The sequence below is a fragment of the Ursus arctos genome, unplaced genomic scaffold (assembly GCF_023065955.2).
Source record: "Ursus arctos isolate Adak ecotype North America unplaced genomic scaffold, UrsArc2.0 scaffold_19, whole genome shotgun sequence".
Lineage (NCBI taxonomy): Eukaryota > Metazoa > Chordata > Mammalia > Carnivora > Ursidae > Ursus > Ursus arctos.
In genome coordinates, this window is record NW_026622863.1 from 56,070,373 (window position 1) to 56,097,196 (window position 26,824).

Consider the following 26,824-nt stretch of genomic DNA (forward strand, 5'->3'; position numbering starts at 1 on the left):
ACAACATTTTTTAATACAAACCATGTAACATCCCCACATACATACGCATAGATTGGTGGGCCTTTACTCGTATTGCACGGAGTTTATAAATTACTATTGTTAAGAATTTACATATTCGTGTCATGGTGTCTTCCCACTGACGAAGATGATCTTTATTCAAGTCTTTCTCATCGCTTCACTCTGACACTAACTTTCCTTGAGATTTGTCCCACATAGATAATCCAAGATAGTGTCTTCATCTCAAGATCCTTAATTTAATCACATCTGCACAGTCCTATTTGCCTTATAAGGGAACATATTCACAGGTTCCAGGAATTAGAATGCAGATATCGTGTGTGTGTGTGTGTGTGTGTGTGTGTGTGTGTGTGTGTGTGTTGGGGGCATTATTCTTTCTACCATAGGTTCTAAACTTCTCTATTACATCAATTAATGACATGGAAAGTATATATAATAAACATATATATAATGCTTATATAATAAGAATCGAGCACAGTATTTCTTTCAATACCTGCTGTTCCTACTAAATTATAAACCTTACGTGGGCAGAGGCTCACACTGTTCACACGCTCACAGTTATGTGATGGCTCACTGGAGTTTACAATTCGGGATGGACGACTGAAGAAGCGACTGTAATTGTGGGGAGAAAACATAAAATTAGATCTTTCATACAAGATTGAGAGATTTTTAAAAATATTTTTTAAAGATTATTTTAGAGAAAGAGAAAGAGGGAGTGTGGGGGAGGATGGGCAGAGGCAGAGGGAGAGAGAGAATCCTCCAGCAGACTCCCGGCTAAGCATGGAGCCTAACTGAGGGCTGGATCCCAGGACCCTGGGACCATGGCCTGAGCGGAAATCAATAGCCACTTAACTGATTGAGCCACCCAGGTGCCGCAAGACTGAGAGAGTTTACGTAACTTCTACAGGTAAAGGAGACACAACAGAACCAGGATAGATGGGTGTGCCAACTGTCAAAGGGGCTGACAGGCAAGAAACATGAAGTCATTAGAGCAGAGGTGTTCAAGAGCCAGCAACAGGGATTCTCTAAAACCACCACATAAATGGAATAGAGGAAAGAGACGACGGAAAAGGATACTAAGGTGGTCTCAGCGGAGGACCTGGGAGAGAAGCTGGTCCTATGAATGCGTGTCTGTACAGGATGAACATCATGGAGCTTCTGGAGCAGTTCTTAAGTTCCAAACGTGCAATGTCGGGCAGATAACAATTCCGCATGTAGTAACTGTGTAATTTCGTCACCAACTATTCCAGAACAGTGTGCCCAATCCTTTTGCTTTGTGATGGTTTCGCTGTCCTATTTTTTGTCCATGTTTTTGCCAGACACATAAATAGGAATTATGATGCTTACCAGCATTTGCAACGTCCAGCATAGGGTAACCAAAAAGCCAACGTGCTTGGAAGCTTTCGTTGTAAGCTCTGTCTGCTCTGAGTTCCTGAGGCTGATCGTGATGGCCTGGAAGATGCTCGAGAGGCAGGTGGTGCCAATGGACACACCGCTGACAACTCTGAACACACTGAGCGAGTTTACATCCGAAAGTACTGGGGGGAAAATGCCTTAACCCAAAGCTTCCACTGTATGGGGAACTCCCTTAGAAAGAATAAACAAGGAGTTGACTAAAGCCAGGTGCTTGAGAATCAAATCCACAGACCTTAACAGGCATCCCCCAAAACGAAGGTATATGTAGTAGTAAAGAAGAAAGAAATCCCCCAGGATTCCAAAAACAGTCTGTGGTGAGATCATCCCTGTTGCCAAATTCCTAGTAGCCATTCTGTCATTTCTCACTAACTAATATTTCTACCCAGAGTCCTTTCTGGAGGCGGAAATTCTGAGTTATTATTATCATGGCAACTGAAATCCTATATTCTCCACTTAGAATTTTTTCCCACACACATAAACTTACCAAGCTATAGCTCCTGTTCTAATGAGATTTTCTAAGTTTGTACATTCTACCCAAGGAAAACCCCTTTTCCACACGTGAGCACTTAATTACCTGGGTTCTTGATGAGCCCCCTTCCCTTACAGACCATCACTCAGACTGAAATAGAAAATACTCACCTGCTTCTTTCCTGCTGTTATGGCCACACCTGCCAAGGTCACTCACTGCGGATACTCAGCTTAGTTGTCATGGCAGAGCGAGCCGTCAATTAAATTTAAGATACTTGCAACAGCTGGAGTGCTCTAGCAGGATGGAAGTTATTTGCTTCTGGAGGGAAGCCCTAGGGGTGGAGATTCAGAAAGACAAAATATCATTAACACCCCTCTCTCCTCATACTGCCTGGGGCTAAGGTATTCCTTAAAAAAAAAAAAAAAGTGCCAGTTTTTTGCTTTTCCTTTGCCTACAAAAGGTCAATGTGTCCCATTACGAGATCTACAATTTCACTTTTTCTCCAATGATCGCTTATTTCTATGCAGACATTTCATCTCGGAGACTCAGGTAGGTGTAAAAGACGCAAACTCTTCTCTATAAAATGTAACCAGACTTACATTTGGGTTTCATAATCCTTTTTGGGCTGGGCTATCACTTGGAGGTGTATAAACTGTGCTGACCTGGGATGGCCACTGAGGAAGAAAAGCCACATTCTGCCAAGGAATGGTCAGAATGGAATTCAGATTTGGAAAATAGTTCCATATAATCCCCACTACTCCTCTCATCCTTTTCCTGGAAGCAGCAGAGAGACATGATGATTCCTTTTTGAAGGACAGTCACATCCAATCACCAAATTGCCCAACCAAGACATAGGACCAGGAGGAAGTAAAGGACGTAAAATTGGTCAGCCCAGTTTTTTTTTTTTTTAATATTTTATTTATTTATTTGACAGAGAGAGAGAGACAGCCAGCGAGAGAGGGAACACAAGCAGGGGGAGTGGGAGAGGAAGAAGCAGGCTCACAGCAGAGGAGCCCGATGTGGGGCTCGATCCCATAACGTTGGGATCATGCCCTGAGCCGGAAGGCAGACGCTCAACCGCTGTGCCACCCAGGCGCCCCTGGTCAGCCCAGTTTTTAGCAGTTTTTGTGGTAAACGGCATAACATCGGTCAAGGTGCAAATGGACTGGAAAGTCTAAAAGGTGATGCAGATTCATTTCAAGGGCCACGATGGTGTGGCTGGGGTCAACCTATCTGAATGTGTCAGCAGTGGTGAAGCATGACCAATGAACAGGAGTCAAATGAGTCAGTCCGCCAGGAGCGAGCAGGAGCGTCCCAAACCATGAGGCAACCACAACTCGGGCATGCCGTGAGAGCCTCTGCACCATCACAGAGTCAGACTTGATCAGTGCCTTGACAGTGGCCAGTGCCCACAGAGAACAGGTCCTCCCCACGAGCTTTCAAATGAGTGATCCGGACAACAGATCAATAGCTGAGGTTCATTTCTGTTTTGCAGCCCCAAAGAAGGTGTCCTTAATCAGACAGTCTGCAGTGTCCAACATGGAAGACCAAATCGCTAGACCATGGGCGACAACCCAAAACCCTGAGTTCCGACCCCTGCGTGGAATGATTATACTGCTTTCAGTCTTGCGTGGCTGACTCTGAGGCCAAACAGCTACGGCAGCCCAGGGGACACCATTAGGTGTCAGCTCCTGTGACCCATCAGTGAGTTCGGGACAGACATTTAGAAGACACTTGGTGAATCAGAGACCCTATAGAGCCAGCAAGATTTGTTTCTAGCAATGGAAGGGGACATAAAATATCCACCAAACACAGCCCCTGACTTTTCTTATAAAGCTGAGAATTTGCTTGCGTGAGTCAGGTTTCCTTTTAAATATACTCTATCCAAATAAACCGGTAAATGTCAGTAAACTTTTTCTGAGTTCTGTGAGCCGCTCTAGCAAATTAACTGAACCCAACGACGAGGGTCATTGGAACCTCCAATCTGTAGCTGGTTGGTAAGAAGCACAGGTTGACAACCTGGGCTTGCTACTGGCATCTGAAGTGAGGGAGGAGGGCAGTCCTATGGGACTGAGCCCTTACCCTACGGAATCTGATGCTGTCTCTAGGTGTCAGAATTAAGCTGCATTGTAGGACACACTGCTGGTGTCCCAGAGAATTACTTGTTGGTGTGGGGAACCCGCCTGCCATGATGGAATTGGGTGCTCAGACCCCTTTTTAAGGATCCATCCCTAAAGAGTATATATTTCCATGTGTCTGGCTACTTTCACTCAACATTAGGTTTATAGGATTCATCCATGTTGAGTACAAATGAATTTCATTCGTTTTTTTATTCCTGCCTGTTTGCAGCCATACTTGACCGTCTAGTCCCTGTCACTTAGCCTCTCTTCCCACAACCATGTAAGATGGTGGCATGGCGCCTGATCGAACATAGCCACGCAAGTCTGAGTTCCTTCCCTCCCCCAAGCACGCTGAAGCTTGCTGCTGAAGCTGTGGAGGTCAGGCTGTAGGCTAACAGAGACATCAGGAGGTCCGTAGGGAGAGATGTCAGGGTGCTGTGGGCAAGGTGCTAGCAAGGCCCATTTCCTTTTGGTTTCTAGCAGCTACAGGCTGTGTGCAGCTCAATCGCTTTAACTTACAATGTTGCTTCACCCAAATCTCTTTATCAGCTCTGGAGACTACTTGTCCCTCCCTCCCCCACATCAGGAGAAGAATGAACCATACTTCTAGACCCTTCGTCCTTCTGCCAGGGGAAGACTGACGAACAAAGCACATTCAGAGTGTCTGTTTCAATCCCACCCCACACACAACAGCCTCATTCGCAGGTAAGACAGAGGAAGGCCCTACTCACCACCGTCCAGGTCTAACAGCTGGATGAGAGAATTTGCTTTTGGTCCCGGAGAGCCTTCTTTTTCCCTAACCAGACCCGCAAAGGGACCTTGTCGCTTTCTTTCCAAAGAGTCATGCCTCTCTCATCGCACCAGCCTTGTCACCAAGACTGCCAAGCAATGTGAAGGGTGTTAGGTGTTATAACCACAAGCCAAAAACAAATTAGCTTGCCAGTTACATGGCTGCTGGCAGGAAGCACGAGACTTCTGGATTGGACACAAAAGTCTTAATCATTTGACAACTGGAAGCAAGAACTTCAGTGCACATCCCCTTCCGCACTCCACGCCCCACAAGGTGAGGCGAAGGGGCCCAGGCAGATGCTGTATGAACGGAAGGTCTGCGTCACCGCTGAGGAAACTCAGCCCAGATCTTTTGCTATTTATTACGAATAGAACTGCTCAACCTTGCCTCAGAAGGAGGTATAATTTTTCTTTTCTTTTTTTTTTTAAGATTTTTTTTATTATTATTTATTTATTCGACAGAGATAGAGACAGCCAGCGAGAGAGGGAACACAGCAGGGGGAGTGGGAGAGGAAGAAGCAGGCTCATAGCGGAGGAGCCTGATGTGGGGCTCGATCCCAGGACGCTGGGATCACGCCCTGAGCCGAAGGAAGACGCTTAACGACTGTGCCACCCAGGCGCAATAGTGCACCCTTTAAACACAATTTGTCATGGAGCAGGTCCCTAGAATTATACTATAATCAGTGAGCCTACATTTTATGGAGATATTTAAATATTAATTCATTATTGTAAGTGGTCAATAAATTTTTAAGCATAAATGAAAAATTGTTAGAAAAAAATTACTACTCCTTATCTAAAATAAGGTTACAAGGAACGAGAACGTCTAAATATACACCTGTATTTTGAAGAATACATCTAACTAGCTTTGTTCAATGGCATTGTGTTTACATGCATTGCCATTACGCCTGAGCGGTCAGGTTCAAATCTCCCATTCCCATGAGAACAATCTGCATCTGACAAATCACTGAACCTTCTCAGGCTCAGTGCTCCTTGTCTTTTCCATGAAAATGCCAATACTGACTGTCATCAATTTATGGAGAAAACAGGACGCCCTACGTAGGCGGCCGTTAGAGGAATGATCTAGATTATGTAAAAAGCTCTTCAAGTGTTACAAATTCAGCCCTTGGAAACTTGTTGAAAGCAAATATTCTGAATAAATGTTTCCAAGTGGGAGCTACAGTAAGCGGAGAATAATGGATTTTAGCCGATGTGACACGTGCGCCTCACGCCTCAGGTTCCCATACAGGAATCTGGCTCAGGAGAAGAATTTCGCTCCCTGGGATTTTACAGAATGACGACCAGGGATTTGGTGTTGGGAATGATCTTTTCATTACAAACAGTAGTTGGAAATTCTGGGGAATTTCTCTGTTTCTTATCATTATCTTTTCCTTTATCTGACAGGCTACAAGCTTAGGTCCACAGATTTGATTCTGGAACACCCGACTGTAGCCAACCTCTTGGTTATTTTTTCTAAAGGAATTCCTCAGACAATGGCCGCTTCCGGGTTGAAACATTCCCTCGATGATTCTGCATGCAAACTTGTTTTCGATGTTCACAGAGTGGGCAGGGATGTGGCCACTGGAACCACCTGCCTCCTGAGTGTCTTCCAGGTGATGACGATCAGTCCTGGGGACTCCGGGTGGGCGGGGCTTAAGGTAAAAGCTCCCAGTACCTGGGCACCTCCATCGTCTTCCGCTGGATCATGACTGCAGTGCCAAGTATTTTGGCTCCTTTTCACGGGACTGACAAAAGGAATAGCAGAGACAGCATGAGGACAGCAGATCGTGACTACTGCCACGCAGCGTGTTACAGCAAAACCACAGAGTCACTCTATGCGCCACCGCTATGACTCCATGACGGTTTCTGCTTGGGGCTCATGGTCCAGTCCAGGGGCTCATGGTCCAGTCCAGCGGCTCCATGGTTTCCATCCTGCACAGGCACAGGCAGTGAGCCCAATTCATTCAAAGGAACACTGTCTCCCCGAGATCCTCCCCTGAGACCACAGTCACCAGAAGCATCTTTGTCCCGGCATGCTTCTTTCTTTCTTTTGGACACTGTCCTCTATCTTCCACGTGTGTTTGTCAGTTACTAACGCCCCCAGTCCATGGCTGAGGAACACTCCTACACTACTTGCCGCGTGTTTTCCTACTGTCGGTCCCTACGTGCTCATGAGCCGTGACCCCAGAATGTCCACCCTCTGCTCTGCCTGGAGAAACAAAATTCCCTACACTTTTAATGAATATGTAAGTTATATGCACCTTCGCAATCGTTAGTTGTTCATTTATTAACGCCTTTCAATGTATAAGCACATTTCGAAATATTCACATTAGGAGAGAGGGGTAAACAAGACAAACGGAGCTTCTGCTCGTAAACAAACAACATCAAGAGCAATTATAAAAGAAATGTGGTGTATTTATCAAGTTAAGGTAAGGTAGTTCTTCCTTATCCAAGGTCTCACTCTCTGCTGGGAGTTCCCTGCAGTCAACGGCAGCCCGTGAGCAGACAATCCTCCTTCTGACGTTGTCAGAGGGTCAACAGCAGCCAAGTGCTGCATCACAAGCCTACCTCATTCACCACACTTCATCTCATCACGTAGGCATTTTATCATCTCACATCATCATCATCAGAAGGGTGAGTACAGCACAATAAGATATTTTGAGAGAGAGGAGCCCCATTCACACTTTTATTACAGTATACTGTTATAATTGTTTATTTTATTAGTGCTTATTGTTGTTAATCTCTTACCATGCCTGATTCATAAGTTAAACTTTATCATACCTATGTATGTATAGAGAAAACCAAGTCTGTATCGGGTTCAGTACTATCTGCAGTTTCACGCATCCACTGGGGGTTTAGAATGTATCTCCCGTGGATGAGGGGAGACAATTGTATATTTATATGTATATGTTGTCAGATTAATATTTTTCCATCAAATAATATTGGATAATTATACATTCAGGAACATTAAAATAATTCTTACTCCAGTAATTGCAAACTGCTTTTTCTTGAAGTTCTTTTTTATCTGATATTTATCTCACCATGCTGTTAGGACTTAACTGGACACTCAGGGATTCAGGGCCAGGGTCCCCAACAAGAAAACAGGGAGCTGGGACAGCTAAGACAAAACCGCACTAGCATCCTGTTTTACAGCGTAGACAAGACCACGATAGCATCCTGTCTAGCAGCCTCTGCAGAAGTGACTTGGGCAAAACATCCTGGAACAAAACAATTAGCCATGAAACACTGGCCACTATCACAAGTTGAGGCAGTTAGTCTCCGAAACACCATCAACACATGCACGGTAACCTGACAGGCAGACGGGTGCACGGTCAGAGCCCTGACTGGCACACCTTAGCGGCCAGTCCACAGGGGCCCACTCTCAGGATGCTCAAGATAGTTCTGCAAAAGAGCTTATAAAAACCCCTAGATCTGAACGCCAAAACGTCAACCCTCTCGGGGCCCCTCCCTCTGTAGGAGCTTTGTACTATCAATAAACTTTGCTTTGCTGCCCACCACCCTTCATCGGGTCTACCTCTTCATTCTCCCAAGCAGCGTGACCAAGAACCGCGGGTACTAAGGGAATAAAATTCCTGTAACAGGTGCTTTTGGCTCAGGGCGTGATCCCGGCGTTCCGGGATCGAGCCCCACGTCAGGCTCCTCCGCTGAGAGCCTGCTTCTTCCTCTCCCACTCCCCCTGCTTGTGTTCCCTCTCTCGCTGGCTGTTTCTCTCTCTCTGTCAAATAAATAAATAAAATCTTTAAAAAAAAATCCTGTAACACTAATTAATTTGGAAGTGTAGGTGATATGGAAATTTTTTAGCAACACAATTTATGAATATTGACCTTTCCCCCACCTCCAGTTGGGACAAAATGTCGAAGCAGAACCATATCCATGAAAGATAGAAATGGAAAAGAGTCTTACAAATAAAAGCACTGGAATCAGATGGTTGAATGGACAGATTCTAGAAGCCTGGGATAAGCAATGCGGCTTACTCATTTAAATAGCATGGGGTGGTGACCACATTTTTCTATACCTATTTTTGCTGAATGTGCAGTAGTCACCTGTGATTGCTTTTGTAATTAAGAAACACAAAAGGAGTTCAAATTGTTTTTCCCTAAAAAGTAAACACACAATTTGATGTCCGCTATCAAGCTCTCCTCATAACCAAGTCAGAGATTAGAGGCATGAGGGTTGACGACCCTTACTGCGCATACACGCAAACACATTTGCACATAAACAACACGAGTGTATACACAACATATATTCAGATACAACCATATACCCTCGTATCTCACACACTCTCATGTATTCTTCCATAACTCCCACCCTGACCACACCTACCACCATTCACATTCATAAAACCAGTTTCATCCAATCAGCCTGCAGGTGTGTATCTTGACAGTACGGGCATACGCGGGAAAGGAGGGTGTATTGTAAGGTATTAGCTCATGAGATTAATGGAGAGTGAGAAATCCCAAAATCTCTAGTTGGTAATCCGGAGACACTACCTGTCCAAGTCTGAATGCAGGAGAAAACCTATGTCCTGGCTCAAAGACAGGCAGAAGACAAATTTTCCTTTATTCAGTATCTTTGTTCTATTCAGGCCTTCAAGGAATTGGAAGAGACCAACCCACACTGGGGAAGGCAATCTGGTTTAGTCTATGGATTCAAATGTTAATCTCACCCACAAACACCCCCGGAGACACACACAGAATGATGTTTAACTAAGTATGGGGGCACCCCATGCCCCAGGCAGGCCGACACATAAAACTCACCATCACACCATTTAACGAGACAGCTGTCCTGCCACTCAGAGAGCGAGCAGTTGGTGATGGGGTGGCGCGGGCAGAGGAGGCGGCTGGGACTCTGACGACTCCCTAGAACACCTGTCACATCTGAACTGCAACCTCCAGGCATCCCATTACATGAGATGAGAAACCTTCTACTTGTTTTAGTCATTTTCCAGGTCCTGTTTCCTCCTCAAACCCTAACTACCCGTGCTCCTGACCAACCCCCTCCTCGGGTTCGATCACCTTCCTAGAGCTGTTCACAGAGCTCAGGAAAACCGTTTACTCATGAGATTAGGGGTTTATTATAAGAGGATAGAACTCACGAACAGCCAGATGGGAGAGGGGCCCAGGGCCAGGTATGGGCAACAGGCAGGGAGCTTCCATGTCCTCTCCAGGCCTGGGAAAGTGCCCCAGTCCTGGGAACGCTAGGATTCTGGTGAAGCAAAGGCAAGCCCTTCTCCTACCATGAGGCAGATGGGTCCAAATGTTCAAGCACAATTGAGAGGAGGCTTGAATTACTCTTTCTGGCATCAGCGACAGGAATAGGAGCAAGGGGCGGGCTTGTGACAGCAGGCAGGCCATTTAATACACCACAGTGCTCTTGCTGTCCTAGACCAAAGCCCCATCTTCTTCCTATAGGAAGCCTTCCTCTGGTTGGACTTTCTTTTTCGCTGCCGATTTCTGCACAAGTTGATTCTGACAGTGTTTGCCAGCTCGTCCGTTGCTTCTGGGGACACACGGAGCCTGGAGTTTCATTCAATCACACCACCATCTGTTTCGTGGGGTTTTGTTTGTTTGCTGCAAAAAGCTTTATCGTTTCCGTTTGGGAAAGGGCTCCTGGGAGAGGCTGAGGCACAAGCCCTGGTATCAGGGGCTTGTCGGAGGGGCCCCCTCGAAGGCTGCTGGTCTCCAGAGGCTCCTAATCATGCTTGAGAGGGAGCCCCTTGAAGAGATACCCGCCCAGCCCAGCCTGGGGGCCGGCCAGCCTGCGGAGGTTGGTCAGGGGGTCACCCATCTTCTTGATGAGTTTCACCTCCTCATCTAGGAAGTGGTTCTCCAGGAAGTCACAGAGCTGAGTGACGAAGACGAGAAAACATTGCCACTTATCCATCCACAGTATGACAGATGGGGAAACGAGGCTCAAAGGGAAATCTGCCCGATTCAGTGTGGATGAAGGGACTACTTACATGGGGGTCTGCGCGGGCAGAACCCAGGGCAGGCAGATCCAAAAGGGCCTGGTTCGGTTCTTCTCCAGAACCACAGTGGCCCATTTCATGGGAACTCAACTGCGCCCTGTGTTTACGTACTGCGGATCTAACCAGAGCAGGAGGGCGTGGTTGCCCAGAGACTGCACGGCTTACAAAAAGTAAAAGATGGACTATCTGGCCATTTACAGTAAAAAATAGCCATTTCTGACACAGATTCACATTTTTTCACGTACGTGGAAAGCTATAAAATTTCAGAAATATAATAGCACAGAAAAACCCATTTTAGAGTAAATATTAAGCAAGGATGATACAAGATTGGTCTCAGCTGGAAGAGGAAACCAGTATTCATTCAGAGCCACGGGGTGTTGTATTGAAAAGAGGGAGAATAGAGAGAGGAGGGCTTGTATTGCAATTTGGTTAAAACTACAATCTTTTTTTTTTTTTAAAGATTTTATTTATTTGACAGAGAGAGAGACAGCCAGCGAAAGAGGGAACACAAGCAGGGGGAGTGGGAGAGGAAGAAGCAGGCTCATAGCGGAGGAGCCTGATGTGGGGCTCGATCCCATAATGCCGGGATCACGCCCTGAGCCGAAGGCAGACGCTTAACCGCTGTGCCACCCAGGCGCCCCAATCTTTTTTTTTTTTAAGATTTTATTTATTTACTTGTCAGAGAGAGAAACAGACTGAGACAGAGAACGCACAAGCAGGAGGAGCGGCAGGCAGAGGGAGAAGCAGCCTCCCCACTGAGCAGGGAGCCGGATATGGGGCTCGATCCCAGGACCCCGGGATCATGACCTGAGCCAAAGGCAGATGCTTAACCTACTTAGCCACCCAGGCTCCCCGAAACTACAATCTTTTATGTTAAAATATTTTCCTTGATGACATCAACACTGAAGTTAGAGACTGGGGACACCGCAGGTCTAAACAGTTTTTAGGGGGCGTTCTGGGATCGAGCCCCACATCAGGCTCCTCTGCTGGGAGCCTGCTTCTTCCTCTCCCACTCCCCCTGCTTGTGTTCCCTCTCTCGCTGGCTCTCTCTCTCTCTGTCAAATAAATAAATAAATAATCTTTAAAAAATAAATAAACAAACAAAAAAATTTTTTAGAAACCCATTAATTTCACTTCTGGGTGCTCATAATTGAAGGGAACACAGTTCCCGGGTGGCTGCCGTGTTAGGCTCTAGGAGAAGGCTGGGTCCTAGGAAGTACGTGCAGAGCTCAGACAGTTCTGGCAAATGGCGTTATGGTCTTCCCGTTAAATCATTGTTTCGCGCCACCGTAGGAATTACTGTTGTGCTAAAGGAAATTGTCCATGAGTTCCCCAAAGGATCATCCAAATTACAGATCCACCATTTATATCTATGGAGATCCCTAGGGATTTTTTTTTCCTTTAAAAAGAAGTGTCAGGGGCGCCTGGGTGGCACAGTTGGTTAAGCATCTGACTCTTGGTTTTGGCTCAGGTCACGATCTCGGGGTCCTGACACTGAGCCCTGCAGCAGGCATCACACTGAGCAGGGGAGCCTGCTTGTCCTTCTCCCTCCCCCTCTGCACCTCTCCCCCACTACTGGTGCTCTCCCTCTCTCTCTCTCTCTCTCTCTCAAATAAATAAAATCTTTAAAAAAGATATACAGAATGAGTTTACATCGGTCTTGACTTTAAGCCTTGCAAATTTGAAATCTGAAATCCCAAATGCTAAATGTGCCCACTAGAAACACCTCTCATACTGGATATTCCTCGTCATTATAAATATATCCCCATCCCAGAAATTTTCTCCTATTTTCTCTAATTGCATTTTGCTCCTCTCATCTGCATGAATTACTACTTCATTTATTTCAGTACGAATCATAATCATAACACAGGCATCTTTGTTGTGCCCAAGTACTAAAATTTAGATCAGTGAAAACTATTAATATACGGGGATATTTCCAAACACCAAGAATTACAAACAGTTTCACAATGAGATTTAAAAACATACTCAAAATTGGAAATACGTCTTGAACATTTCCTATGACAATGAATATTTTCCACGCTATCTAATTTTAATTAGTATATGGTTACCCGATTTATAACAAATAAACATTTTAAAACGATCATCTGTTGTTACCTTTTTTTTTTAAGATTTTATTTATTTATTCGACAGGATAGAGACAGCCAGCGAGAGAGGGAACACAAGCAGGGGGAGTGGGAGAGGAAGAAGCAGGCTCATAGCGGAAGAGCCTGATGTGGGGCTCGATCCCAGAACGCTGGGATCACGCCCTGAGCCGAAGGCAGACGCTTAACCGCTGTGCCACCCAGGCGCCCCTGTTGTTACCTTCTTATCTCCTTTTTACTGTTTCTCTCAATGGTTAAACCTCTTCCAGACATCTATTTAAATTAAATTCTAGGCCCAATAAGTAGGTTCAAACTCAGTCTCAACAGTTCACTAGATGTTTTATACAACAGTCTCATAAAATGGGAATGGTGAGAGTTCATGGATTAATTTGTGGTTTTATACATTGGTGTAATGATACCATATCGATTTATAACTTAAACAAATGTTTATAAAATAAACAGTTAAATGATATCTAATGTACGTGCTAAATTATTGTCATTATTTTAGACCTTTTCGTTTGTGTAAACTTTTTTTTTGTAGCTGCCAAAACCCGGGAACAAACAATAAACTTCTTGATTTTAAAGTTATCCAAGGAGAGTTTTCTTAATGTTCTAGATCCTTGCCTTTCAAGGGGTGATCCATGGACCCATAACTTTGGCATCACCGGACCTTGTTAAAATGTGGACCCTCAGGGCCCACCGCAGACTTCCTGAAACAGAGTCTGCATTGTAGGAAGACCCCACTAGAATCTTGTGCATATTAAAATATTAAATGTGCATTTTCAACTACCCCTGACTTCTGCCACATGAGAAATGTAGGTCATGTTGTCTTTATGCGTGAGTTTCTCTCCAGACAGTACGTACATGTGTGTATTGCTTCTTACACCTGCCACCTACCCATCTAGGGTCATGTGCCTCTTTCTTTGGTCTCTCTCTGCCCTCCGTGTAGGGGGGCTGGTTTCAGATCTCACCTGGGAAGCTCTCCAGTTCGTAAACCAACACCTGATGTGTCCTCTCGCTTTCCACTAGCACCTGTATGTCTACACTGGGAATCAGTGCTGTGAGGCAGATGGAATGACCTAAAGTATGTGATACACTTAGTTCAGCTCCCAACACGAACACACACTAGCAGCAAGAATAATGGGCTAATGTCCCTAAAGGAATAGCGTGTTCAGGAATACTCTGGAAAAGAAATCAAATATCATATGTATGTTTTAAGCAGTTATTCACATGTAGAAATAAAAAAATTTAAATATAGAAAAGGGGACAAAGATTCTCTTTCAAATGTATTCACTCCCAGGTTGGTCCAACTGACCAGCTGGGTAATAGAGGCAAGAATATCAAATGCTCAAAATTACACTGCAAACACAAAATGCATACCAGGTGGGTCTCTGAGTCGAGATTGGACAGTGGGGTTTTCTTAGTACTTGTCTCTAGACCACCTGCCTCAAAAACATCCAGGACGCCAACGCAGATCACAGGTTCCTGGATCAACGTAATGAGAATTTCTTTTGTAGAACCTGAATTTCCCATTAATCAAAGCACCACTGGTGACAGGAGGGCTCACGTTTCCACCTGCTCTTAGCACGTTTCTCCGACATGCTGAGGAGCTTGGGGACTTGCTGAGACTCGGAAGCTTATGTCTGTATCATATTGTTCTGGGAGCCCTGGGAGTGTTATTGCTGTTTCCAAGAAACCCTCATTAAAGTAACCTGGGGAGCCCCAAGTTGAAGAACCGGCACTGGGCTAGTCTCTTGATTTCCCTCCATCTTCTCCCAGGTTCGGGGCCCTCGACCAGGAGGCAGCCTGGACAGTCCTATCAGACTGCTCGTTAGGGTAGGGCCCTGGCAAGACGGAGACGCTCTCCTGAGACAGAATCTCACAGGGAGAGAGGGGACATCTGGTTTGCTCCCCCAGTGACATCCTACTCTGAAGAGACTGTGAACGTTGAAATGACATGGCGTCACTTATGTCCAGGGGTTTTCAAGTGGAGCCGGGAGGCCATTCAGGAGGTGGGTCTTCTGCCCGTCCTCACCGGGTGGAACCACGAACTTGGAATGGGGCCAACCCACAAATACCGCAAGGGCTATGCACGAACACACCTGCAAGTTTTTCCAGTAACTGACTTTTGCTCAGTGAGGAGACTTAGCAATGGGTTCTGTTAAGCCAAGTTTCGGTTTCTGCCATCAACACCCATCAAAACCCTTGATAAGCAACCTACTCAAGCATTCCTTTTGTCCTTAAAAGCCCCTGACTTCTGCTCCCCAGTGAGACACTCTTCGGGTTGCCACCCACATCTCTCTATCCCGCATCGCAATTCCTTGATCCTAAATAAACGTTTTTGCTTAGATATTGTCTCCTGACAATTTTAGGCCGACAAGCGCCATTGGCTCTTTTTGATTCAGGACCGAGTTTTCCCCAAGACTGAAAGAGAACACAGGTTCACAGAGTGTCCTCTTTGCGCTCTCCCTCCGGCTTCCTAACCTTGGCCGCATGTTACAAATAACCAGAAAAGGGGGCACCTGGGTGGCTCAGTCGGTCAAGCGTCTGACTCTTGATTTCAGCTCAGGTCATGTTCTCAGGGTCGTGGGATCGAGTCCCGCACAGGGCTCCATGCTCAGTGGGGAATCTGCTTGGGATTCTCTCTCCCTCTCCCTCTGTCCTCCCCCTGCTTGCTCTCTGTCTCTCCCCCTAAAATCTTCAAAAAACAACCCCCCCAAATAACCACAGGGGGTTTGACACCCAACATCCACACAGGTAAGGGAACAGTTTCCACCTCCTGTGTCTCCTTTACTGTCACATGGAGCACTTTGGACACTTTTGCCCCCCAACCCCCCCGCCCCCCCAACAAGCAAGCCTCTGACCCCAGCTGGGTGTCCAAGAATTCAACTCAATTCTGCCACCATCTACTCCGAGACGTATCAGGTCCCACAAGACCCCCCCCGACACACACACACAACTTTGGACGCCTTTCGTCACCTGGGCTTCTGAGCGACCAGCTATAGATCAGAGGTTCCAACAACCCCCTCCTTGAGTTTAATTAATTTACGAGAGCAGCTCACAGAACTCAGGGAAACACTCACGTTTATCAGTCTGTCAAAGAACTGGAGTGTGTCAGCCTCCCAGTGTGGATGTGTTCGCCAGCCTGGAAGCTCTCCAAACGCCCCGCTCCTGGGATCTTATGGAGGGTTCCTCTCGTGGGCACGACTGACCGTTGACTCCGTTTCCAGCCCCTGCCCTGTCTGGAGAAGGGGGACGGGGGTGGGTCTGAGGGTTCTCAAGCTTCTAATCAGGGCTTGGTCTTCCTGCTGACCAGCCCCACCCAGGAGCCCACCCAGAGCTGCCTCATTAGCACGAGATGCTCCCGATGCCCTTATCAGTTAAGAAATTGCAGGAATTTTAGGAGCCCTGTGTCAGGAACCAGGGGCAGAGACCTATACATATATATATTTTTTCCTACTATCTCATGCCACGTTTCAAACCAAACCCAACAAATGAATATCCCTGAAGGGTAGAAACCAGTCGTGATGGTATTTAAAGCTCACCAGGTGATTCCGATGTGCAGACTGAGAACCAGTCTATTTTCGTGCTGGTCACACTTCAACCTGCATTTGAAACACCTGGAATTATTACTAAGAACCCCAGATACTGGTTCAGTAGGGCTGGCTTGTGCCCGACAGTCTGTATTTCTTCAAAGTTACAGGTCCTTGGATTAGACTGTATGAAGCTCCTCTTTACTCAGGTAAAACTGGATGAAGAAAACAATTGACCTGGGGTGATAAGGAAGAATAAAAAAAGCTGTAATATATGTTCTGTTTCAGAGAATTTTATTAATCCTGAAAGAAAGTAACCAACCATAACATTGCAATGGTTTTTTAATAACAAAATGTAAAGGTTAAAAGAATATTATTCCCCGTTCCCCAAGGCAAAGAGAATTCCCACTGAAACACTCCATCAATGTGGAAAGTTCTACACCCAGGAGAGGGCAGCACTTCTCCACAATCCGCTCCCAGTTACCCAAATTTTCATCATTTACACTCGCACAGATGAATTTCATGGCTTTCTATTGACATTAGGGTATAACATGGCTTCCCCGTGTTGACTCAGTTTCTTAAACAAGATCTGATTTACAAAGGACTACACATGACAATTTCATAAGCTCCATTTTAAATACAACTGAAATGTACAAAATTTAAAGGTGGTGTGTGTCTGGAGACCCCCAGTGTCACCTGGAGCCCCAGCACGCCCACAGCCACCTCCGTAGCTGCCTGACTCACAGGACACAGAAAAGAGGTGCTCCTGCCTCTTTTCCTGTTTTTCAGCTGCTCCCAGGGAGGGGACCCTGGATGCCCAGTCTTCTCTCCACGGAGCCACCCTCAGGCATTCTCTTCAGCGAGGGAAGAGACCAGAAGGTCCTGTCCCTGGGACCCTGGGAACCTGCCTCTCCGATGCCTCTGAGACATGAGGGCTCTGACCAGCAGGTAGGGGTAGCCTTCTCTGGAGGCAGGCAGGAGCAGCTGAAAACCTGGGGCTCTGCCATCCCGTGACCCGTCCCACGTCCCGCCCTTGCCCCCGCCAGCCTGGAACACGCCTGGGTGGGGCAGGCTAAGGACAGCACAGGCCTGGACTGCGCTCAGACCCGGTGAGTTGGGTGGAGCCTGGGGGTCAAAGCTGGGCATCAGGGCTGGTGTCTCCCCGGTCACTCGGGCTGTCTGGATCCAACACAAGTGTGCTGGGGAGAAGCTAAAGAGCATGGACAGCCCCCAGACCGCGTCACCACGAACTCAGCTTGGGAGGGGAGTTAGAAGAGGCCAAATCTTGCTCTCTTGGGAGGGTTCAGGCAACTCTGCAGAGCGACCTGGGGAGACGTCTTACCCGGGGCCTGGATGCTGAGTTTGGAGTTTGGGCCACAGTTTCCCGTGACAGGCTGCGGGTGGGGCCTCGAGGCCACATGAGGACGCTTGGCTTGTGCCTGGGCCAGGGTCTTCCGGGCAGACTGGGGAACATCAGGGGAGAAGACTTCAGGCCTGCTGGCTGTGGACTTGGCAGGGAGCGGCGGGTCCTGGCAGGAGCTCCTTAGAGCCTGGCAGGGCGAGTCTGCCCCACGTCTTCGGGCTGGTTCACAAGCACACATTTACGGGGCTTTATTGAGAGACAGTGTGGACCGCATGACAGGTGTCGTGACGGGTGGCTGACCTGCGCGGACAGGGCCCAGGACAGAGCGCTTCGTATTTGTTTGGACGGGCAGTGGCCTGGTGGGGCGCTGTGGGGGAAGGAGCCGCATATTAGACCCTCAGGAGCCACAACGGTCAACGGTACTGCGCACAGGACTGACGATCAGCCAGATCACGACAGAAACCGTGGACATCAGAAGCAACTGAGGACAAAGCTGTACCAGCAGACTAAGACAATAAATAGGGGGAAACAACTAATACGCATCTTAGGATTCTCTCTACATCAGAAGGAAAAAAAGGAGCAACCCAATTTAAACAGCACGTACAAAACTAAATGTCACAGAAAGAGACGTGTCAACAGTCATCGCCCATTTGCAGAGACACGCTCCTCAGAAGTGGTTGGGGGATGAGGCGCCTGGGTGGCACAGCGGTTAAGCATCTGCCTTCGGCTCAGGGCGTGATCCCGGCGTTATGGGATCGAGCCCCACATCAGGCTCCTCCGCTATGAGCCTGCTTCTTCCTCTCCCACTCCCCCTGCTTGTGTTCCCTCTCTCGCTGGCTGTCTCTCTCTCTGTCAAATAAATAAATAAAATCTTAAAAAAAAAAAAAAAAAAGAAGTGGTTGGGGGAGACAATTACGACACCCGTCTGATTTTTGTTGCCTATTGGCTATGACAATTAAAACTGTCCTTATGTCGTTTGTTGTTAAGATCCAGGGAGCAGGGGCACCTGGGTGGCTCAGTCATTAAGCGTCTACTTTCAGCCCAAGGCATGATTCTGGGATCCTGGGATCTTGGGATTGAGCCCCGCATTAAGCTCCCCTGCTCCGCTGGGAGCCTGCTTCTTCCTCTCCCACTCCCCCTGCTTGTGTTCCCTCTCTCGCTGCCGCTCTCTCTGTCAAATAAATAAATAAAATCTTAAAAAAAAAAAAAAGATCCAGGGAGCAGGGGCACCTGGGTGGCTGAGGAAGCTAGGCGACCGCCTTCAGCTCAGGTCATGATCTCAGGGTCCTGGGATCGGGCCCTGCATCGGGCTCTCTGCTCAGGAGGGAGTCTGCTTCTCCCTCTGCACCCCCCACCCCCGCTTGTGCTCTCTCTCAAATAAATAAAATCTTAAAAAAAAAAAAAAGATGCAGGGAGCATACAACGTGCAGAGTGTAAATGGCAACCATCCTTTCGAAGGACAATTTCAGAGTATTTACAAAATTTTTGAAAGATGCCTCGTCTTGATACAGGATCACAGAAGGCATCTGAAAGAACCTTCGACTGGGCACAGAAACGCCTCCACAAGCATTTGCCAGCCGACTTGCACAAAATAGAAAAAATACGTATTTCAATTAAAGAAACCGGAATAGGGAAAATACGTGGGACTCCTATGTGGCCCCCGCAGGCCAGCCCGGGTTTGGGCGGAATCCCGCCCGTCCAAGGAGCACAGCAATGGAGCCAAACACAGATGGAGACACAGATCAGCACAGCAGGAGCGAGACTCACCCTCAGGTGGGCACCCACGTCCACGGGATCCTTCCAGCAGCTCAGCTGCATCCGTGGCGGTCTCACGGGTGGTCTCAGTGGCAGAGCCTCCCTCTTCCGCTCTTCTTGCCTGCGGAACAAATCGTATGAACTGTCTGGACGCCCCTGACCTTCCTGCCCACACAGTGGCCGGGAACCAAGAACACTCCTGGAGCCCAGACCTCGCCCTTGTTTTGGGGTGAGGAGGCTTCACTGCCCGCGAATCACTCTGACCCCCTGGTTCCTCACCTCTGCCTTGGTTCCTTCCTGCTGCCAGTCCTGGGGAAGGACCCTGAGATCTGTAAGTCCTGAGGCCTCCCGGGTTCCAGGTTTTCATTCTTTTTAGAGCCCAAGGGCTGGGGGGCAAAGGCGCGCCCCCAGCACTTCATGGGGCACTTCCTGCTGCTGGCCAGGTGCCCGAAGGCCCCGCAGTTCTTGCACGTGACCTGCGGACGGAGGGAGAGCGTGCTCGGCGAGTCAGCAGAAATCAGGAGCGGCTTTCAAAGGTTAATGTCAGGACAGATACTTGGAGTTGGATATTCGTTGGGGGGAGAGGACAGAGACCCAGGGCCCGTGGCCAGGAAATTCAAGATGTTATGGCCCTGCCCGGAGACCATTTTATTTTATTTTATTTTTTATTTATTTATTTTTTTTAAGATTTTATTTATTCATTTGACAGAAATAGATACAGCCAGCGAGAGAGGGAACACAAGCAGGGGGAGTGGGAGAGGAAGAAGCAGGCTCCCAGCAGAGGAGCCTGATGTGGGGCTCGATCCCAGGACGCTGGGATCACGCCCTGAGCCGAAGGCAGACGCTTAACCGCTGTGCCACCCAGGCGCCCCTGGAGACCATTTTAGAGAAAGTGATCCGAGAGGAAGGAATTTAGCGTCTAAAGGTGATGTCTACGAACTGGACTCGAGAACTGCACAGACACCAAGCTGAACGGGACGCTACATAGGGAATAAGGTTGCGTCTCAGAGGATCCGAATGGGCCAATCCCCCAGGTTAGGACATCAGAAGCAGGCCAGGCTTGGATAAGTCAGAACCCCTCAGCTACAGACACACAGGTTTCTGTGTTTAAACTCAGTCTTTGGGGGGCCATGCAGATCCCCTGGTTCCTGAAACACTCAAGCCTCCACTTACCCTGGTATTCTCCTCTCCTGGGGAGGGATTCCTATGCCCCACTCGTCCCCTCTGTAGCTTCTTCACGTTCTGAGCTATAGGGGGTCTTGGGGGCCGCTGGTACGTGCAATGCCCTGCCATATCTTTGGGCTTCTGGACTTTCTCCCTCAGGAACTGATTGTTGGATTCCCTACTCACAAGAAAAGGACAAAAAAAAAAAAAATTATGTAGACACAGAGACAGAAGTCCCTCATACCCCTACTTCTCTGCCTGGATAGGATGGGGGGCTCACGGATCACTAAATGACCCCCACAGTGATGTGGCCTCTCACAAACTGATGTCCCATTCTGTGCCATTTTGTGACCTTTTTCCATCATTACTTACTCCCAGGATAGGACACTGCCTGAGAAAAGGCCACTTGGTCTATAAACGGTGAAATTAGATTTGCAACCTGAACGTCTGTACAGTTCCTCCCCGAAAACGACAGTGTAACGCAGGCCCGCGTCTTGGGTTTTCGTCCAGCCGCTCCCTCCAAGCTTAAAGCATCTCCCCGTATTTACCAAAACCAGTAAGCAGGCCAACAAGTAGCGATTCTTTCCCTACGGATTTCCAGAAAACGCAGTTTTCACAGAACAACATCTTCCTGAGAAAACCTGCCACTTCCTCCGACAAAGGTTTGTTGGGATTTGATGTGCGGCTGATGCACACCTGTGCATCTTCGCACGTGACCCCGTCACCATGACAACAAAGCCGCCCGGGGACACGCAACACCTGCGCCCCATAGGGAATCCCCGCCCCCCAGACCTGCCCGCGTTACTCCCTGACATTCGTCCCACCTCTCCTCTTGGTCTTTGTGTCTCCGTGAAGCTGCGAGAGGCCGGTCCCCTGAAGGCTGGCATCTCTTACTGGAGACACAGCGGGCACGAGGGTCCTCTCCGGGCATCAGAGGGAACCGCAGCATTACCTCCACGGCGGCAACGACGACCCACTTCTCTGTCATCAAGTCCAGCTGACAGAGAGGAAGGAGGATCAAGATACAGTCAGGGTTCTGCACGTAGGAGGAAGCCCCCGGATCATGGAAGATAATCAGCTCCCAGTTTTGCGGCTCTTGAACGCAATGCTCACCAGGGAGTAAAGGCCCTTTCCTCCAATTCAGCAGTGACTTTGCCAGTGACCTCCACGAGGGGGAGCTAGGTGTCTAGGGACTGCAGGTGGTCCCCAGGTGGAAACTGAGGCCGCCGCAGTCGCCTCTGCCTTGCCCATCTGACCACTGCACGTCCCTGTAGTGGGCCAGCGCCCAAGTACCCACGTTGCTAATCTCGGGCTTTCACCCCGGGTCGTGGTCATGGGGGGAGAAGCTGCCTCGGCTCTAGACTGGGGGGCCGCCTCCTTCCTCCGCCTGTCACCTGCCCAGCCTCACTCGCACTTACGTCTCTCTGCGGAATGCCAAGCTGCTTTAAGAATTCTTTCCCCTGTTCCATCGAAAGCCTGGTGGGGTCCATCGGGGTTGGTCTGTCCCAGGGACTTGGCTGCCCTGTGGGGGATAGAAAATGAAACCCCTGAACTCTGCACATCGCTGGACTGCCCCATGCCCCACACTGCCAGCTCCCACCTCGGAGCCCGCCGCCGTCTCCCCTTTTACTTCTTGTTCAAATGACACCAATATAGTCTTCTACTAGTAACATAGTACCAATTTGAGAAACAAGGAGATGACTTTTTTTTTAATTCCTCCACTAGACTCAACACGTTTTATATACACACGAAATACAGATTACAGATTTAGGGACCTTATACTGTATACCATAAAACACCTGGAAAAAGTGATCATGTAATTGGATTCAAAAAGAAAACTCAATCTATTAAAAAACTGGATATCTTACACTCTGTAGTCTCCCTTTGTCATAATTGAACAAAAGTAAATATAACTACACTATTTAACTTCTTTATAAGATTAAGTATGTTCAAACTATTTGCTACCTTTCCAGAAATTCTGAAATCAAATTCCTTAAAATAAAAAATGAAATTCAAATGGAAATTATAAGAAATAAAAGATAAAGCACTTTATGCCAAAACTTAGGAGCAGGGCAAAACCTGGTTTAGGGGGAAATTCCTTAATCTAAATGGCCATGGAATATACAAACACAAAATTTATAGGAAGTGTTCATCTTAAGATATTGTAGTGGGGGGAAAAAAAACTAGAGCAGGAAAACAAAAGATTGTGACGGGGGGGGGGGGGTGGCACCAGGGTGGCTCAGTCGGTTAAGCACGAAATTCTTGATCTCAGGGTGGTGAATTCAAGCCCCACATTGGGGCAGAGTTTACATACATACATACATACATACATACATACATACATACATACATAGGATCTAATGGGAAAATAGAGAGTAATAGGAAAACATTATTTCTTTGAAAACAGCAATAGAACACATTACCACAGACTGTCATAAAAAGATAATAACATTTATCATAATAGATTATATTAGAAGAAATGCCGTATCTAATCTTGGGGCAAACATATTTGAAAATCTAGTAGAAATTACATTTTCTTCTTCGAATTTTTTCTTCGAGCGAACTCTGCGCCCAGTGTGGGACTGGAACTCCCCACCTCGAGATGAAGAGTCACACACTCTACCCACTGAGTCAGCCAGGCGCCCCTCCTTCAAAGTGTAAATGACCCAAACTGAGTAGCAAGGAAGTATTCCCCAAGGACAAATTAAGGGAGAATAATTCTGCCTCTCCACGGGACTGGGAGCTTCACAGCCGAAGTGCTGCTCTGTTTCATTTCCGGGTTCAAGATCAAGGTTCTGAATTTCAACCAGCTCCAAAGAAGTTCTCATGAACACGTTGGCATAAAAGATAAATTAATAAATCACTTACGGTTTTTAAAAGCCCTGGGTCTGGGTGATCATTCTCTGCAACGATCTAAAAGTTAACTTTATCTAAAAATTAACATTTTTGAAATAGTTTTTGAATCAGGCTCTGCCCGAAGAAATTCTATTAAACAATTAGCGAATCTTTACTTCTACATCTAAAATGGCCCCCTCTCCCTATTTTCTTCTGTTTCTGTGAGGGGTAAACAGAGGCCCCAAATAGTCACAGAAACTAACTTGTGGTTTTGTGTCTCTCGGTGGCCTCTCAGATATGGGCCAACTCCACTGGAGACAGAGGCGTTTCTGGAAACACTGAGAAGGCCTGGTCTTCTGCTGGGCTTTTATACAGCTCGGAATCCCCAGGAAATCCCCTCCCACTAATGCAATCAGCCTAATCTAATCTTGTGTGAGCTCATCTTCGAGTGTGAGAGCTCATCTTTGCCTGCTTGCCCGGGATTGGAAAGGATTTGCTTTATTGGAAGAAACGTGTTACTGTTTACATCCTCAGCATTTTTACTGTATCTCATGTGTATGGATCTGAAGCAGTACACTATAATTTGGTCTTTGCCACTCCCAGGGATTTTTAAAAGATACACATATAACTATATATTTTTTAACACTATACACAATGCTGAAAATGTTTATGCAATGTTGCCAATGGGAGAGGTTGTGCATGCATGGGGGCATGGGCTGTGTGGGAAATCTCTGAACCTCTGATCAATGTTGTGAGCCAAGAACTGCCCCAGAGAATAAAATCTATTTTTAAAAAAATATTTACGAGTATGCCAACATACTGGCTGATTCATTCCACATCTGGCTACGGATGGGGCAACCTGGTCTCCCCAAGGCAAGGAGCTCATTGACAACCAGGGCTTTGAGAACCGAGGTGAAGGATGGTTCTGTTTATCCATAGAATTAGAGCCCACCTCCCATGCTGAGACTGCCAGCAGGGCCAGGGCCAGAGTCCACCATAGTGCAGACGGGATGCTGCTCTCCAACCCCCAGGAGACCTGGCAGCACAGGCATCCCAGGCCTGGCCAGGGAGGGAGACGCTCTGTCATGGAGAAGGATCCCGGGGAGGATTTGGGTATTAGGATGGAGTGGATGAAGAAGGAGATGGGTGGAGCTCAGGCGAGTTCTCAGGGAGGTGTTCCCTGGGTGGGGTCTGCATTCAGGTGGGTTTCTCCCCCCACATGCTTCCTGACTCTCGCCTAGGACTGCCTAGGACTGGGGAGAAGGAAGGCTCTTCCGCACGTGGGAGTCCTTCTGCGGGGGGGGGGGGGGTTGGGGGGGTGGCATGGGGGAAGGGTATATGGATGACTGCATTTCTCAAAACTCAGGTGTGATTTCTAAGATAATCTCACCTGAAGACAAAGCTCAGAGAATTAGGAGGAGAAAGAGAAGGGGTAGGAGGAAGGAATGACTGGCTTTGGGGTAAATGTCCCATCCTGGATGGAATACTGTGTTCTCGCTTCCTCTACAAACACTGTATTTTTAGGCCTTGAAAACCCTTACTTCTCTACCTCTGATGTTCCTGCCTAATGAGTTTTTAAAACCACTTTGTCCCTTTGATTTTCATTCAAGTGAAGGTCGGTTCACTCAAAAAATAAAAATAGATGATTTTTGTGGTTTTATGCATTCTAATGCGAAAAGCATTTAGAATGGTTTCCAGTAAATAGTAAATGGTAAAATTCTTTGTTTTTGCTCTTCTCAAAACCACTTTAAACCCTATTATTTCTCTAAAATTTCTTGATTACAAAATCATTCGTTAATCTTTCCTCGGTCTCTTAATTCCTAGTCCCTCAGAGTGTGAACCACAGATCGGCAATATTGGACCCATCAGAAATCTTCTGAAAATGGAGAATCTTGGGTCCCACCAGGATCTCCTACATAAATGTCTCTCCTACATAAATGTCATTTAACAAAATCTCCAGGTAATTATTTTGTACGTGAAAATTTGAAAAGTGCATTTCTAAATCAACCTGCTCTCCCCTGAGAAATAGACAACACTTACTATGTAAGATTTAAAAAAAAAATAGCTCTTAGATACACATGTACGTGGGTAATAGGTAGATAGATGATAGACAATCTGTGTTGCTTTGTTCTCCAAAAGTATCGTACTGACAGTTTAAGGAATCTCCTGTTACCCTCTTTCCATCAGTGTCTAAGACTGAATTAAAGAATGTTATTTGCCCCCCAAAAAGTTATTTTTTGAATTAATCAGATCGCTCATGTCGACTGAAACAGTTCATAAAACTCTCTCCTTTTGTCTCGGGACAAATTAAGGCGTCTTCTCTGGAGTCATTGCCAACAGTGTTTTTATTTCAGGAAATGTTGCCCTTCGGATTTTTATGTCTATGTGAAATTGAAAGTGGAAATGCCTGGACTCTGTTTAACCTTAAGCTGAGGTGGAAACGCTGTGTTTGGATTTCATCCTTGAGCACTCTGCTGTGCACAGATAGGTCTGGAGTTTGGGACAGAAGCCTTACCTACCCCTGTTCTCCTCGCAGCTTCAGCCCTGCTCTCACTGCTTCTTAGAAGGACGTTGTTGTGGGTATTAAGGGGGGCACATACTGCATGGTGCACTGGGTGTTATACGCAAGTAAAGAATCATGGAACTTTACATCAAAATCTAGGGATGTACTGTATGGTGACTAACATAATATAATAAAAAATTATTTAAAAAAAGGACACTGCTGTGATCTGTCCCAAGATCCCCCTGCCTCGGTTGTCCCCCCACTGCCGTATAATTGATTGTAAAGTGGGAAAAGGAAAATTGTGGCCACTGAGAGGAGAGCTGTCTTACTTATTATTCTCCGTTTTACCCAACTTCGGATTTTTTCAAGAAGCGATTCCTCTCTAGGCAGTTGGGAGACAGAAGGAGGTGCTCCATGCCATCAGGGATCCAGCAGGGTCTGAGCCCAGCTTCAACTCAGCCACAGGCACAAGTCTCCTCAGGGAAAAACAAAAATAGCAGTTTTCTGTCGTGAGAAGCACGTACCTTCGGGGAGAGATGCACTAACAGGGCAGACTGAAGACAGAAGTCACAGGCCCGCCTCACAGGGGATGGAACCGTCATGACGGAGTCTCAAGTCTGGAGCCTGGAGCAGAAAGAAGTGGACCCTCCCCTCCCCCATCCTGGACCCACCTGACCCCTCCATCTTCTCCAGTCCTGCAGACTCTCCACTTCCCCTCCTGTCATAGCGTGCCTGATATTTTCTGTCGACTCTAGTTTATTCCGCATGCGACCC

The 26,824-nt window shown here is 47.2% G+C and overlaps 1 protein-coding gene and 1 pseudogene across 1 annotated transcript; one reads left to right on the top strand and one right to left on the bottom strand.

Moving 5' to 3' along the window:
- Positions 1-538: 538 nt before the first annotated feature.
- LOC123000441 (protein FAM90A27P-like) lies at positions 539-26,591 on the bottom strand. Its single transcript, XM_048224129.2, has 10 exons — positions 26,380-26,591; positions 22,131-22,234; positions 21,537-21,709; positions 20,722-20,890; positions 19,828-20,024; positions 19,561-19,669; positions 17,773-18,160; positions 16,443-16,667; positions 15,981-16,139; positions 539-2,231 (listed from the first exon to the last, which is right to left on the bottom strand). The coding sequence occupies exons 2-7, from the start codon at positions 22,200-22,202 to the stop codon at positions 18,032-18,034; spliced, it is 849 nt and encodes a 282-aa protein (XP_048080086.1). The 5' UTR covers positions 22,203-22,234; positions 26,380-26,591; the 3' UTR covers positions 539-2,231; positions 15,981-16,139; positions 16,443-16,667; positions 17,773-18,031.
- LOC113247277 (vomeronasal type-1 receptor 4-like) lies at positions 6,101-7,082 on the top strand (annotated as a pseudogene).
- Positions 26,592-26,824: the final 233 nt, after the last annotated feature.

Coding starts and splice junctions, on each gene's coding strand:
- LOC123000441 (XM_048224129.2), bottom strand. CDS start 22,202: ATGGACCCCACCAGGCTTTCGATGGAACAGGGGAAAGAATTCTTAAAG. Junction 21,710..22,130: donor TTGGCATTCCGCAGAGAGAC/GTAAGTGCGAGT, acceptor CCTCTCTGTCAG/CTGGACTTGATGACAGAGAA. Junction 20,891..21,536: donor CACAAAGACCAAGAGGAGAG/GTGGGACGAATG, acceptor TCTTGTGAGTAG/GGAATCCAACAATCAGTTCC.